This window comes from Hyperolius riggenbachi, chromosome 3, assembly GCF_040937935.1.
Source record: "Hyperolius riggenbachi isolate aHypRig1 chromosome 3, aHypRig1.pri, whole genome shotgun sequence".
Taxonomy (NCBI): Eukaryota; Metazoa; Chordata; class Amphibia; order Anura; family Hyperoliidae; genus Hyperolius; species Hyperolius riggenbachi.
The window spans coordinates 146,541,883-146,557,518 of NC_090648.1; the positions used below are offsets into that span (position 1 = coordinate 146,541,883).

Genomic DNA, 15,636 nt, shown 5'->3' on the forward strand with positions numbered 1-15,636 from the left:
CACCTCTGCTCACTTGTGTTTACAAGCAAAGCTGAGGTGACTCAGCGATTGGAGGAGAAAAGAAAAAAAAAAAGACAGTGCAGTTCCTAGTATACACCTCAGTGGGAGTGTCTGAAGACTCTGGGAGGAGGGCAGCCAATGAATACACAATGAGCAAGAGAAGGGAGGGGGGAAAACAAGAGTCAGGGAGGATAGGATGTCAGCATTAGCTTGGTAAAATGGCCACTGCCTTGAATAGGATTTTATGCTTTTCCTTTATAAAATTCACAGGAATCATTACGTGGATAGCACAATACATCTGTTATGTAAGTAGAAGTAGTATTTATCTACTTCTATATGTGGTTTTTATTTCTAGATTAGCATTGGTGTCGCTTTTTCTAAAAAAAAATAAAAATTATATACACACACACACACACACACACACACACACACACACACACACACACACACACACACACACACACACACACACACACACACACACACCACACACGTGAAAAACTATTTGCCCCCTTCCTGATTTCTTATTCTTTTGCATGTTTGTCACACTGAAATGTTTCTGCTCATCAAAAACCGTTAACTATTAGTCAAAGATAACATAATTGAACACAAAATGCAGTTTTAAATGATGGTTTTTATTATTTAGTGAGAAAAAAACTCCAAATCTACATGGCCCTGTGTGAAAAAGTGATTGCCCCCCTTGTTAAAAAATAACTTAACTGTGGTTTATCACACCTGAGTTCAATTTCTGTAGTCACCCCCAGGCCTGATTACTGCCACACCTGTTTCAATCAAGAAATCACTTAAATAGGAGCTATCTGACACAGAGAAGTAGACCAAAAGCACCTCAAAAGCTAGACATCATGCCAAGATCCAAAGAAATTCAGGAACAAATGAGAACAAAAGTACTGTAATTGAGATCTATCAGTCTGGTAGAGGTTATAAAGCCATTTCTAAAGCTTTGGGACTCCAGCGAACCACAGTGAGAGCCATTATCCACAAATGGCAAAAACATGGAACAGTGATGAACCTTCCCAGGAGTGGCCGGCCGACCAAAATTACCCCAAGAGCGCAGAGAAAACTCATCCTAAAGGGCACAAAAGACCCCAGGACAACATCTAAAGAACTGCAGGCCTCACTTCCCTCAATTAAGGTCAGTGTTCACGACTCCACCATAAGAAAGAGACTGGGCAAAAATGGCCTGCATGGCAGATATCCAAGGCGAAAACCACTTTTAAGCAAAAAGAACATTAAGGCTCGTTTCAATTTTGCTAAAAAAAATCTCAATGATTGCCAAGACTTTTGGTAAAATACCTTGTGGACCGAGGAGACAAAAGTTGAACTTTTTGGAAGGTGCGTGTCCCGTTACATCTGGCGTAGAAGTAACACAGCATTTCAGCAAAAGAACATCATACCAACAGTAAAATATGGTGGTGGTAGTGTGATGGTCTGGGGTTGTTTTGCTGCTTCAGGACCTGGAAGGCTTGCTGTGATAGATGGAACCATGAATTTTACTGTCTACCAAAAAATTCTGAAGGAGAATGTCCGGCCATTTGTTCGTCAACTCAAGCTGAAGTGATCTTGGGTGCTGCAGCAGGACAATGACCCAAAAAACACCAGCAAATCCACCTCTGAATGGCTGAAGAAAAACAAAATGAAGACTTTGGAGTGGCCTAGTCAAAGTCCTGACCTGAATCCTATTGAGATGTTGTGGCATGACCTTAAAAAGGCGGTTCATGCTAGAAAACCCTCAAATAAAGCTGAATTACAACAATTCTGCAAAGATGAGTGGGCCAAAATTCCTCCAGAGCGCTGTAAAAGACTCGTTGCAAGTTATCGCAAACGCTGATTGCAGTTATTGCTGCTAAGGGTGGCCCAACCAGTTATTAGGTTCAGGGGGCAATTTCTTTTTCACACAGGGCCATGTAGGTTTTGAGGGGTTTTTTCTCACTAAATAATAAAAACCATCATTTAAAACTGCATTTTGTGTTCAATTATGTTATCTTTGACTAATAGTTAACGGTTTTTGATGAGCAGAAACATTTCAGTGTGACAAACATGCAAAAGAATAAGAAATCAGGAAGGGGCAAATAGTGTGTGTGTATGTATGTATATATGTATGTATATATATATGTGTATGTATGTATGTATGTATATATATATATATATGTATGTATGTATGTATATGTATGTGTATGTGTGTGTGTGCTGCCCCGGGGGCCTCTGGGGGACCCATCATTGGCTATATGGCCATATGCAGTTGGCTACTGTTATGCCCCCGGTCCTGCCCCCAGAGGCTAAATGCTTTGTATACTTGTTTAAAAAAAGTGCATTTTAAGGGTTCACTTGAATGCTTTAATGTTTGGAGAGTGATCGATACTTTGGAAGGGAATTCCATGGGAGAGGGAAAGCTCATGAGAAACTTTGTATACAAGAATGGGAAAAAGTGATTCTAGGGGAGGGAGAAGAAGGTCATGTGCATAGCAGAGGTTGTAGTTGCGATAGTATTTGAAGACTAGTAAGGAGATGTACAGGGGTGAACGATTGTGGAGTCCTTGACAAAGGGAAGTAGCAGATGAGGATCGAGAAGAGAGTTGGATGAGTTGATCTGTCAGACGTGTGCAAGGCTCCGACTCCTCAACTCCAACTCCACAGCCCATGCAGGGCTATGGAGTGGGTACAAAAATCATTCAACTCCTGCAGTGTTTTTACTTTCTTGGAAGCAGACAAAGGGTTAACATTCTGTGTTTACAAATTAGCTGAGGCTGTGAGACTCAAGGAGATTCCTGTGCTGACACAACTGAGAGAGAAAATTACATAACAAGTGATTACTTGCAGCTGAGGGGGAATCACTTGTCCTGTGCATGAGTTCAGGCCCACTTTAAAGTTTTACTCAAGATAGCTGCTATAGGTTTCCTTTACTCTACATCAGGATACTGCGATATCTGGTGTTAGGCCTGGTGCACACCAAAAACCGCTAGCAGATCCACAAAATGCTAGCAGATTTTGAAACGCTTTTTCTGTAGCGTTTCGGCTAGCGTTTTGCGGTTTTGTGTAGCGTTTTTGGTGTAGTAGATTTCATATATTGTTACAGTAAAGCTGTTACTGAACAGCTTCTGTAACAAAAACGCCGGCAAAACCGCTCTGAACAGGCGTTTTTCAGAGCGGTTTGCGTTTTTCCTATACTTAACATTGAGGCAGAAACGCATCCGAAATCCCAAAAATGCCTCACCCCAGGATGATTCGTTTCTGCAAAACGCCTCCCACTCTGGTGTGCACCACCCCATTGAGATACATTGACCAAGCGGATCCGCAGCCGCAAGCGGATGCAGAAACGCTGAAAAAGCCGCTCGGTGTGCACCAGCCCTCACAGAACAGCTTGGCTGTGACATTCAGTAATGTGAATTCTTCCATTATTTATAATTGTTTCTTACCCTCAGTGAACCGCTACTAAAAAGACTGAAGTAGAAAAGTTGGAAAACTTGGTCTTGCTTATCAAATTACACTTAGCAATTGTGTGTGTAATGCTTGACACACTCAGGTAATATACAAGACAGCTCCTAAATTATTCAGTATTTTGTCTACTATTGTTTCGCCAGATTATTTAACTTTATACTGATATGGAAATCATTTCAGTTAAAGGAACATTAATGCCCACGTGTTCTAAAATGACAATATACAAATAATGTCTAAGTAGCTGTGTAAACATTTTCCTACTTTTTATGTTAAATATCAGAAGCAAAAGCTGTAATTCATTGTGTGTAGATTTTAGCTACATTTGGAAGGTCTCATTTGCATAGGTGAATCTCTGCAGTCTGCTTCAATATTACACTGTTCTTAGCATGTCAGAGTTATATGAAAACAAAGGCCTATTAAATTTCACACACACAATTACAAATGTTTATGTTGCACATAAGATACATTTCCTCTGCTCTCTGTGAGAGAAAGCTCTGCTTGTCTCTGAGCTCTCTGCACACACAGAGTTAACAGATACACTGTGAGGGAATTCCCCCCCCCCCCTCCCCTCATGGCTCACTCCGGCAGCAGACCGCGAAAGGAATTAGATAACAGTAAACAAAGAGATAAGCACCAGTACTTAGCAGTACTTAGCAGCACTTCCCAAACATTTCCTATTTCAACTGAAAAAAACATTTTAATCAATAGTATTCCTTTAAACAGTGGAAGTAGTATATTTTTCTCTCAGATTAAAGTGACAATATTATTGTTGCAATAGATAAAGCAATGTGTTTTCATCTATGCCTCATTCACGCAGGCACTGTATGTAGGAGTGTATCTGCAGTTTGCATGTCTGCATTAGTGTGGCTTCCTCTGCTGGAAGAAAATGCATTGCATGTGATGTCAAATGTTCACTGCCAGTCAAAAACAGAAGTGTGAACTGAGTCATTTGGCTCAGTTCCTTTTTTCGATGTAGCGTTGGGAAGGCACTTGGTGCTGGTCCAATCTACTTGGCAAGATATCTGTCTGAACAAAGCTTGATAGTAAAATACATATTTTTCTTCTGAGTTACACTTTTTTCTGATGCAGGCTATGGATCTGCTGACCATTATTACTCAGTATAGCCTGGCGCACATGCTAGACTGAACATGGCCAAGGCAGCAGTTTCAGGCTGTTTCATCTAAAACTCTAGCATGTGTGCAGATGTACCACTGAAGATAGATCTGCCATGCTAGTTCTTTAAGTGAGGGCAATGGCCAGAGCCATTCCATTGTAGGTTGTGCAGTCTTCCCTCCTCTCCTTCCCATAGGGAAGAGGGAATCTCTGTGAGCTTGTGGCCAAAACTGTCACCCTTCGTTCCCTACTGTTGACAATTGTAGTGTGCGTGTATTCAACTTGTATACAGCCCAAGATTACCATATTATTTCTGAATAGAAGACACACTTTTTGCACCAAAGTGGGGTGGGAAACTTAGTCAGTCTTATATTAATTATATAAATAATAAGATGCAGTCATGTTTACCCCCAACAAGCTCCTACCTATCCAACGACGCACTCAGAATCCTCCGTCCGTCTCCAGCTGCTTTTATCAGAAGATGCCGTCGCTGTACACGATTGCCTGACTTGCGCCGGGGTCACGCATGAGTTAAGCAGCTAGAGGGCACCAGTGAATTAGGAACAATAGAGGCCTCGGTAGTGTAGCTGGGAGTGTAGTTAGTGTAGCTGTGAGTGTAATTGGGAGTGTGGTGAGTGTAGCTGGGGCGTGGGGCCAGCAGAGGTTAGTGTAGCTGGAAAGTGTAGCTTAGATATAGACAGTTTGGGGAGAAAAGGTCCATAAGGCACCCCCTGCACCATGGATGCATCAGGTTTACTATTTTTTTCCCCATGATTTTTGTCCTCTAAACCGAGGTGTGTCTTATAGTCCCAAAAATACAGTACATGATAGTGACTTTAAAGAGATGCTCCAGAGATTTCCCGTGTCCTCCTCTCTCCTGCTGCTTGGGACCCTCCTGAAGATCATGCACAAGCATCTTCGGCTTACTGCCCAAGCCTTGGCCATAGTCACACAGGCGCAGTACAGCTGCTCTTGTGCATTAAGAGAAGATCACATTAGCGATCAGCAATCTGACTAGCTCTTGTTAGCTTTCTTTCAGGGGTCCACGTGTAAGGGCAAGTCCCAGGAGGCTTCTTTCATCTTAGGTAAGTATCTCTTTTTTTTTCCGCTAATCTACCTCAGGTACACTTTTATGACTTTTTCAAGGTTATGTCAAAAAACGTTAATTGTCTGTATAAAATGTAGTATTTGGCCTTGGTTTATGCTTAATTTACAGTACACAAATCCGTATGTGAAATGCTTTTTTATGTTTAATTTGTTGGTGCAGGTGCAAAATGGAGCTGAGCGTTCTCCTGGATCCTGGCATCACTCTGCAGGATTGGACAAAGCAGCCAGTGAGAGTGTCTTTTCTCAGGCACAAAAACCTGAATCTATGCAGCCTCCTGCCAGAAGGGGTGCTGCAGGTCACAGTCTTCCAGCCCGGCACACCCCAAGGATTTCATGCAAGTCCAGAGGGACTATTCACACAGTAAGGGATTTTTGTTCTCTCTCTTTTTTTTTTTTTTTTTTTTTTATTTTAGGCTAGAATATATACAGTGGGATGCGAAAGTTTGGGCAACCTTGTTAATCTTCATTATTTTCCTGTATAAATCGTTGGTTGTTACGATAAAAAATGTCAGTTAAATATATCATTTAGGAGACAAACACAGTGATGTTTGGGAAGTGAAATGAAGTTTGTTGGATTTACAAAAAGTGTGCAATAATTGTTTAAACAAAATTAGGCAGGTGCATAAATTTGGGCACCACAAAAAGGAAATGAAATCAATATTTAGGAGATCCTCGTTTTGCAGAAATTACAGCCTCTAAACGCTTCCTGTAGGTTCCAATGAGAGTCTGGATTCTGGTTGAAGGTATTTTGGACCATTCCTCTTTACAAAACATCTCTAGTTCATTCAGGTTTGATGGCTTCTGAGCATGGTCAGCTCTCTTTAACTCTAACTCATACCACAGATTTTCAATTATATTCAGATATGGGGACTGACATGGCCATTCCAGAATGTTGTACTTGTTCCTCTGCATGAATGCCTTAGTGCATTTTGAGTAGTGTTTAGGGTCATTGTCTTGTTGAAAGATCCGGCGCAGCTTCAGCTTTGTCACTGATTCTTGGACATTGGTCTCCAGAATCTGCTGATACTGAGTGGAATCCATGCGTCCCTCAACTTTTACAAGATTCCCAGTCCCTGCACTGGCCACACAGCCCCTAAGCATGATGGAACCACCACCAAATTTTACTGTAGGTAGCAGGTGTTTTTCTTGAAATGCTGTGTTGTTTTCCTCCTTGCATGACACCCCTTGTTATGCCCAAATAACTAAATTTTAGTTTCAGCAGTCCACAGCACCTTATACCAAAATGAAGCTGGATTGTCCAAATGTGCTTTAGCATACCTCAAGCTGCGCTGTTTGTGCTGTGGGTGGAGAAAAGGCTTCCTCTGCATACAGCATCTCCTTGTTTAAAGTGCGCTGAATGGTTGAATGATGCACAGTGACTCCATCTGCAGCAAGATGATGTTGCAGGTCTTTGGTGCTGGTCTGTGGGTTGACTCTGACTGTTCTTACCATTCGTTGCTTCTGTTTATCTGAGATTTTTCTTGGTCTGCCACTTTGAGCCTTCACTTGAACTGAGCCTGTGGTCTTCCATTTCCTCAATATGTTCCTAACAGTGGAAACAGACAGCTGAAATCTCTGAGACAGCTTTCTGTATCCTTCCCCTAAACCATGATGGTGAGCACTCTTTGTATTCAGGTCATTTGATCTTTATTTTGAGACCACCATGTTGCTACTCTTCAGAGAAATTTAAAAGAGGAGGGAAACGTACAATTGACCCACTTAAATACTCTTTCTTATAATTGGATTCACCTGTATATGTAGGTCAGGGGTCACTGAGCTTAACAAGCCAATTTGAGTTCCAATAATAAGTTCTAAAAGTTTTGGAATCAATAAAATAACAGTGCCCAAATTTATGCACCTGCCTAATTTTATTTAAACAATTATTGCGCACTTTCTGTAAATGCAATAAACTTAATTTCACTTTTCAAATACCACTGTGTCTGTCTCCTATATGATATATTTAACTGACTTTTTTTTATCGTAACAACCAACGATTTATACAGGAAAATCATGACAATTAACAAGGCTGCCCAAACTTTCGCATCCAACTGTATGTTGTTGGTCTTTCAGTTTTTGCTATGATTTTTCACAGTTATTAAAACAAATTGATTTGTTTGTGATGGCCCGTCTTGGCTCCTTGCCTCCTTGCCTGTTAGTTTACTGCATTCAGCTGAAACAGCTGTCATAGAACCACACAGAGATGTTTGTTTTCTAATGTGCAAAGTCCGGAGCTGCCATCCAGATCGTGGATTTACTACCTAATGCAAGACAAAAGTTCAGACTTTGATTTGGCAATGCTTGTTCCAGGTCTGTGACTCACTAGGACCAGGTGCTAAGGAAAAGATAAGAGTGGCTCCTTCGGACTTTGTTAATTCATAATTTAACTTTAGCTGTAGCAGCTGCCCTATTTCATTCCTGACAGGTTCACTTAACAATGCAATTCAGGTTTCTCAGTAAATTATGTAAATTAGCATTGCAGATAGACGCCACCCCATTCATTGTGAAAATTAATATATATATATATATAATTTTTTTTTTTTTTAAAGGGGGCCATACATTTAGCGATTTGGCTGCACAATCGACCATTTCATTAGATTATTTTATCGAATCGAGAGAGAATCGAGTGCGTTCCAGTATGCCTAATCGATGAAAAGTGGCCGATATCATGTTGAGTCAACCAGCTTAGTCGATCAAGCTTGATGCAAGATATCTGTGGATCACACAGGAATCGGCTACTGTTCACATATCACTCAAATTACTCTGTATCGATTTTTGTATATTTAGAACATGACACAACAATGTTCAGACCGATCGATTGGTGACAGTGAATCACATAGGATATCGGTTGTAGTTTGTGGGCCACTAGTTGAATGAGTTTCGGTCAACCATGCTGATGTCGATCGCCCAATAAAGTCGATCGTTTTTTCAATTGAAACAGAATGGGCTAGATGTATGGCTACCTTTACTTGTAGTATAAGATCGCATACACGCTTTTTTTTTTTTTTAACTTAAATTACCTGAAATGATCATCCATAATCCAAGGCATGCATAGGCGTCTCCTGATGCCTGTTCACTGGTCATTAGTTATCGACAATGTGTCAAACCATGCCCAACCACCAATATTATTTCCCATGATGCTTTTTGCCGCACACACATACACACCTATGCAAACACACACACCTACCTACCCACCCTGATAGCTAAACTATCATAAACTGATAGCTAAACCATCTCTCTTTTAATTGTCATTTAAAATGACCAGGAGTGATTTCAGATGACTACATTTGCAGGATGTGTACAAGGCTTAAAGAGAACCCGAGATGGATCTTTGGAGGGAGGGGGGGTGGGAGGGATGGGCAGATGGTGCACAGGGCCATGTTCTCTGCCTAAAGACATGGCTCTGTGTCCCCCAACTGCCGATCTCTGCTCCCTCCCACCGCTGCGCTATAGCCCCCCCCCCCCCCCCTAGTTTAGCGACAAGATTTGACGCTAACTCGGAGGTAAACAGAGGGGAGAGGAATTCCCTGTTTAAAACGCCCGGCGTTCCTACAGGGTTTCCTGAGCTGCCATTGGGCAGCTCTCTCCCCTGGCCGCGCCTCCTGCCACTCCCCAGCCTCCCGCCACACTATGAGAGACAACACAGTCTCTCAGCGCAGCAGGGTCGTGACCCAGAGGTCACACAAGCGAAAGTGGGCAATTGCAGCCCACGGGAGGCCTGCGGATCAGGTAGCCTTTTTTTTTTTTTTTTTTTTTTTGAGCCCACCTCGGGCTCTCTTTAAGAAGTGTATTGCATGATAAAAGTTGTGGCTAAAGACCTATGTGTTGTATTCAGTGTTTTATGATGGAAGGGTGGGACAGTGTATGCTTCTTCCTCAGACAGATATCGCTTAGAACAAAACTACAAATGGGCATTGTCCTCCAATGGGCTATACATTGTAGGGCAATATGAATTAATTTAAACAATACCAGTTGCCTGGCAGCCCTGCTGATCTATTTGGCTGCAGTAGTGTCTGAGTAACACCAGAAACAAGCATGCAGCTCATCTTATCAGATCTGCTAGTAATGTCCAAAACACCTGATTTGCTGCATGCTTGTTGAGGGTCTATGGCTAGCAATATTTGAGGCAGAGTTGTATGTTACATGTAATCCAGGATTCCTCTGTTGTATGGATTCCAGGTTTCTCTGGGAGGCTGGACACGGCAATGACGCTGTGCTGGGAGAGACGGCACATCTTGTTGCTCTCAGAGAGGACAATGAGATCCGCGTTTATAAAGTGGGTGTTGATGATGAGAATGAGGAGGCTGAGCTCACCATTACCTGCATGTGTCCTGAAGACATGCTGAGGCAGCTGTGTGCAGAGAATCATGTCTGTGAGTGTCACACTTCATGTCATTTACCATAAAGTGCTCATAGTACCATTGAGGAATAACATACAGCATGTTTTATAAAATATTTTCCCCGCAGGCATACCTTCATTAACCTCGTTTCGCCTTCTGTCCCTCCATGATGCGCACATTCTGCTCCTGGTTAGCAACTGCTTCCTTGTCCTCCTGCACTACACTGGTGAGCAGCAGAAGCCAAGGCTTGTCTCATGTGTGTGCCTGGAGCTGGATCCGGAGGCTGCTGAACGCATCTCAGGTGTCTGCTTGAGACATGAAGCTTTGTTTCTACTGGACAGCCTGGGATATATCTGTATCCTTCCTGTAAACAATTATTATTTGTAGCAAAGCTTATTATTGTCAAGTGCTGTTCAGGGGGGAGGTGAATAATGTAAGTATATTTGTAATGTTCAGTGCTGGATCAGTGTACTTGACGCAACAGTGGTTCATGCCAGGGGTGTAGCAATAGCCACAGCAGCTGCTATGGGGCCCTGGAGCATAGGGGGCCCAGTGGGTACTTAATGTGTTCATCATTAACTTTCTTGTGTTTCTCCATCCTCTAACTTTGCCTCAGTGCCCATGAATTATGTGCAGCGTTAATTGCATGAGAATGCAGGGTCGTGGAGTCGGGCAATTTTGGGTGCCTGGAGTCGGAGTCAGGAAAAAATGCACCGACTCCGACTCCTAATGAATTTGTAACTGTAATTAAAATAGAAAATATGATAAAATGTTCTATTTCTCAGATAATAGTCATTACAAATAATGTATTTATACAGTATATATACAGTAAAAGCTGTGCTTAGTCCACAAAAATGAAATAAACCAATCAAAATTAGTTACTTGTGCTGCTTCAATAAAGCAGTCCCCGTATTTTTAAGGTCAGATATACATATCTGATTGTGACTGTACAGTATATATGATGTGTACACAGGAATCTCTTATATATACTAAATAACATCTATGCTGTAAGAATAAAGCCTGATGTGTAGCTGTGTCACTAATAGAGATGGTCAACGAGATGGAAATAATTCTGCATTGATGCTGGTTTATGCAAATGTATGCACTCCCTTTGCTGATGAAATCAAATCATTTGATATGTTGTTAAAATTTGGTTTGGTGACTACAAATTAAAGGGTGACTGACACGGATGAAAAGTAAAGTTTTATACATACCTGGGGCTTCCTTCAGGCTAATCAGTCCCTCGCTGTCCTCCACCACCCGAATCTTCTGCTATGAGTCCTGGTAATTCAGCCAGTCAGCGCTGTCCGGCCGCATGCCGCTCCCACAGCCAGGAACATTCTGCACCTGCGCAATAGTGTTGCGCAGGTCTAGTATGCTCCCGGCGGCGGAGTGTGTGCATGCGCAATACGCCCGACTGGCTCAAGTACCTGGACTCATAGCAGAAGATCCAGGTGGTGGAGGAGGACAACGAGGGACTGATTATCCTGAAGGCGGCTGGAGGAAGCCCCAGGTATGTATAAAACTTTAATTTCATCTGTCTCAGGTTTACTTTGTTACACAGTAGTACTATACTCTACATATGCACTCCCCACAGAGCTGCAGGGAATCCACTGAGAATGCTGTGCACATTGAACACAGAGGTGTTGTCTGTTTACAATCTCCTCATACCCCTGCAGAGTACCTGCACATCATTCTTACATGTACCCACACTTACATTGCCTAGGGCCTGATAGATGTTCTTTGTTCTGGTTTGTACCTTTTACAAGTACTCTTACCAAGGACTAGTTTTAGTCTAAAGGGAATAAATATAGTAGTGTACATATCCTTCTCACTTCAGTTGTCTTGTAAAATTCCTAAGCGTTGGCAGTTAAGAGACGAATTTCATGTTACATACTTTTAATCAACAAAATTGTAATATGCAAATTAGAGGAGTCGGAGTCGAGGAGTCGGTGGAATCCTAAACTGAGGAGTCGGAGTCGGTGGATTTTTGGACCGACTCCACAGCCCTGTGAGAATGTAAAGTTGTAGCACAATCCAGCCTGCAACCCTGTATTAATCTGAGACACAACGATGCGCTTTGAGTCCTATGGGAGAAAAGCACTTTACAAATGTTATTCTATTATTCTATAAAGTTAAAGGGAAGGTCCGAGCAACCTAAAAATAAAAAATCCACTTACCTCTGGCTTCTTCCAGCCCCTGGCAGCTGTCCTGTGCCCTCGCCGCAGCTCTGGTGGCTCCAAGTCCCCTCCGGTGGAGATGCCAACCTTGCCAGGTCAGCTTCTTCTGCGCTCCAGCATGCTGCTCACTGGTCATCCGGATTGTACTGCGCAGGCGCAGAACTACTGCACCTGCACAGTACAGTCCGGATGATGGCCGTGCAGCTCTGAGAGCCGCTCGCGCATGCGCAGTGGTGATCTTGCATCGGAGGGGACCCCGGGCCACCATCAGTGAGTGGAGCTGCGGCGAGAGCATTGGACAGCTGGCAGGGGCTGGAGGAAGCCCCGGGTAAGTGGATTTTTTTAATTTTTAAAGTACTCGGATGTGTCCTTTAACTCCTATCCATAGGGAAGGGGCAGGTGTCTACATCTGAGGGCACGATTAAAGTTTATCTATGGGGCCCCATAATATCTAGCTATGCCATAGGTTCATGCAGCACTTCTTATTCCTTTTCCTGGTAATGTACTTTATGCTTCTCCTTTTAGGTGGGTATATATGTATTTTTTCAAGGGTGACGTATCTTAATGTGTGTTTTGTATATTATTCATTGTACATACTACACTCGCATGTTTTTGCATTTATGTGTCTATCCCTTTAAATGTGGTGAACAAACGTTTTGAAGGGGGGGGGGGGGGGGATTCTCCTCCTTACCTATAAAGACCTCACCTGTGCACAGTGTGTTTGCAAGTTCAACACACGTCCGTTGACTGTGTGGATGTTTTTAAAGCGGTGTGAAACCCTGACATAATATTCAATAAAAACCTGTTTTCCTACTTTTTATATGCCATATGGTTATCATATTTGATTTTGTGCATAAGTATTATTATTCATTTAGAAATGACAAGTTCCCAAAGTTCTTTTTTTTTTTTTGCTCTGAGAGCTGCCTTTGCATTTTATACATAACTGCTTTTATTAATCTTGTATTGAAGGCAGAAATGCTTTCTGAGTGTCTGTCTGTGTTCAGGAGAGTCTGCACAGTCAGAGAATGTGTCACATTCCGCACTTGATATAATGAAGTAAACATAAGATAACAAAGATAACATTATCTCCAGTTCATCCTGTCAAAATGTCAGTTGGGGACTACTGCACATAAGCGGCCCAGACTGCAGGCCTCCTCAATCTGGGGGAGCATGATTGAGGAGGAGCATGCGGCCTGGATAGCACCAGGGTTGACAACGACACAGCGGTGTGGATCAGGAGGACAGCGAGGGACCAGATAGACTGGGGGCTGGAAGAAGCCCCATAAGTAAAAATTTACTTTTTTTTTTTTTTTTTTCCAAGTAAGGTTCCATTTGAGGCTTAGTGTTTTCAGGTTCGGAGACAGAAGGGAGAAAAACACTGTGATACTAGTAAGTGAGGACACAAGGCCCTGTAGAAAAGGTCTCACCTGGTTGTCGAGGCTGGAGAAACCTACCGTATATAGGTTTGCCAGCTGTCACGCTTTTGCCCCTCTTATGCCGGGGACCTGGTTTGCACAGGTATCCTCGTGGTCTTGGATGGTGATCCGGTCGGGATTTCACGGTGGTTGTTTGGAACAAGCTGTGGTGGGCGTGTATATGTTTTTCAATGCATTTCACAAGGCAACACCCCTGCTTTATCAAGCATATGCAGGGGTGCTCCCTTGTGAAACGTGTCGCAATAAAGTTTTAAACTCAGCTTCGGCATATCATTGCCAGTAAGTGACACCACCTTGCTTTACTAGCTGTTCTTAATTACTACACCCATAGCTGGGGATTCAGGCTCATACCGACCGAGCGCAAAAAAACATATACACGCCCACTGCAGCGCATTCTAAACAACCATCATGCAATCCCGACCGGATCACCATCCAAGACCACCAGGATACCCCTGCAAGCCAGTTCCCCGGCACAAGAGGGACATAAGCGTGACAGCTGGCACACCTATATAGGTTTCTCCTGGTGAGACCTTTCCTATAGGGCCTAGCACCCCCACTTGCCAGTATCACAGTGTGCGCTTTCTCTCCCTTATGTCTCCATATCCAGCACTGTACTATACAGGTAGCAGCATCTATGATACAAGGGGATCTGCAGATTGCTCTTTGATAGTCAATCCAACTACCAGAACCCACAGATCTACATGTTTTCAGGTTTGGATTCGTATATTGCTAGGATTAATGGCAAACATGTTTTCAACATAATTACATTGTTTTCCCAGAACGTCTCAGGACAGCAACCCTGAGACTTGTCTCCTTCCACGCACACTGGACAGGAAGCTAGTTAAAATATTTGCATAATTGATTAGACAGGGATTAGTCAGGTATATAACATCATGTGCCCTTACCCCATCAGTTGTCTTTCCTGTCCAAGCAGGATGCTAGGTGGAGGGAGGTCTGGCCACCCATGCTTTCTGCAGGAGCCGCGGCTCGTGTGTCCCCCTGGGAAGGTGCTGGCTAGTTGCTTCAGCACGGGGACATGCTGCGCGCAATAGCCTCCCTCTCGTCCGGCTGAATGCGGAAGTTCGCGTCCGGTAAGCGGAAGTCCCGCCCGTGGGTCACGTGACTGGCGCCTCACGTGACAGGAAGCCGGAAGCAGGAAGGTCCTGGCCCGGCGTGCGCTCCAGCGATGGCTTGCAGCGTGGTGTCAGCATATGCTGACTGGAATGGACTGCTGCAGAGGCCGTTGATTGGGGGCAATTAAGGTATGTGCATCTGGAATGCTGTGGGCATGGGTTTTTTCGGCTGGGAAACCTATTTAAATTGATTTTCATAGTCAGAAACTGTTGCTGACTATAGAGGCTGCCACTGGATCTTCCTCCTTGGGCTCTGTGGAGTGTTGCTCCGTTCCCTCTCTGGTATGATCATATGAGAATGTATAATGTATATTAGTTACTGTTTGAAGGGTTGTCAGGCTGATGGCTGGTTTTTTGTCTGTGTTTTATTTCAGCCTGAAGCTAATATAATGGAAGGCAAATCAGATTCTAAGTCTGAAAGGACGGATAGACCAGACAAGCCTGCTAACCCTGTGAAAACTGACACATCCAGTAGATCTAGTAGATCAGCCGAGTCTTCTGGGTCTAAATCTACTCAGAAATCGGTGAAAAAGTGTGCAGTGTGTTATGAGAAATTGTCTTCATCTTCAAATAAATTTATTATGTCAGTCATGTACTGAAAAAGTAGTGAGGGAAGAATCTCTATCTATGTTTAAAGACTTGAGGGGATGGATAAAATCCGAGATAACCTCGGCTATGGAGTTAATGAAATGTAAGAATCCTCTTAATACCACTCCTGAAGCTGATACTGAGCCGGTGGCTACAGCATCTACTAGTGCTCCACTGGTTGAGCTATCTAGGCCTGTTTCTTTGCCTGTACCTCCCCAGGGGGAAGTAAAGGCTAAAAAGAGGAAATTAGAGAAAGTTTCCGAGGAGTCAGATAAATCGGAAGGAG

The 15,636-nt window shown here is 43.2% G+C and overlaps 2 protein-coding genes across 2 annotated transcripts in view; one reads left to right on the forward strand and one right to left on the reverse strand.

The window, feature by feature from the left end:
- CIAO2A (cytosolic iron-sulfur assembly component 2A) overlaps positions 1 to 15,636 on the reverse strand; it is a 142,498-nt gene that overhangs the window by 25,035 nt on the left and 101,827 nt on the right. The gene's annotated exons all lie outside the window — the stretch shown is intronic.
- The window catches only part of SPG11 (SPG11 vesicle trafficking associated, spatacsin), a 90,243-nt gene that overhangs the window by 1,812 nt on the left and 72,795 nt on the right, over positions 1 to 15,636 (forward strand). Inside the window, exons 2-4 of the mRNA XM_068275076.1 lie at positions 5,837 to 6,037; positions 9,853 to 10,046; positions 10,141 to 10,368. Of these exons, the coding sequence (XP_068131177.1) occupies positions 5,844 to 6,037; positions 9,853 to 10,046; positions 10,141 to 10,368 (616 nt within the window). The 5' untranslated portion in view covers positions 5,837 to 5,843. The remainder of the gene's footprint in view (positions 1 to 5,836; positions 6,038 to 9,852; positions 10,047 to 10,140; positions 10,369 to 15,636) is intronic.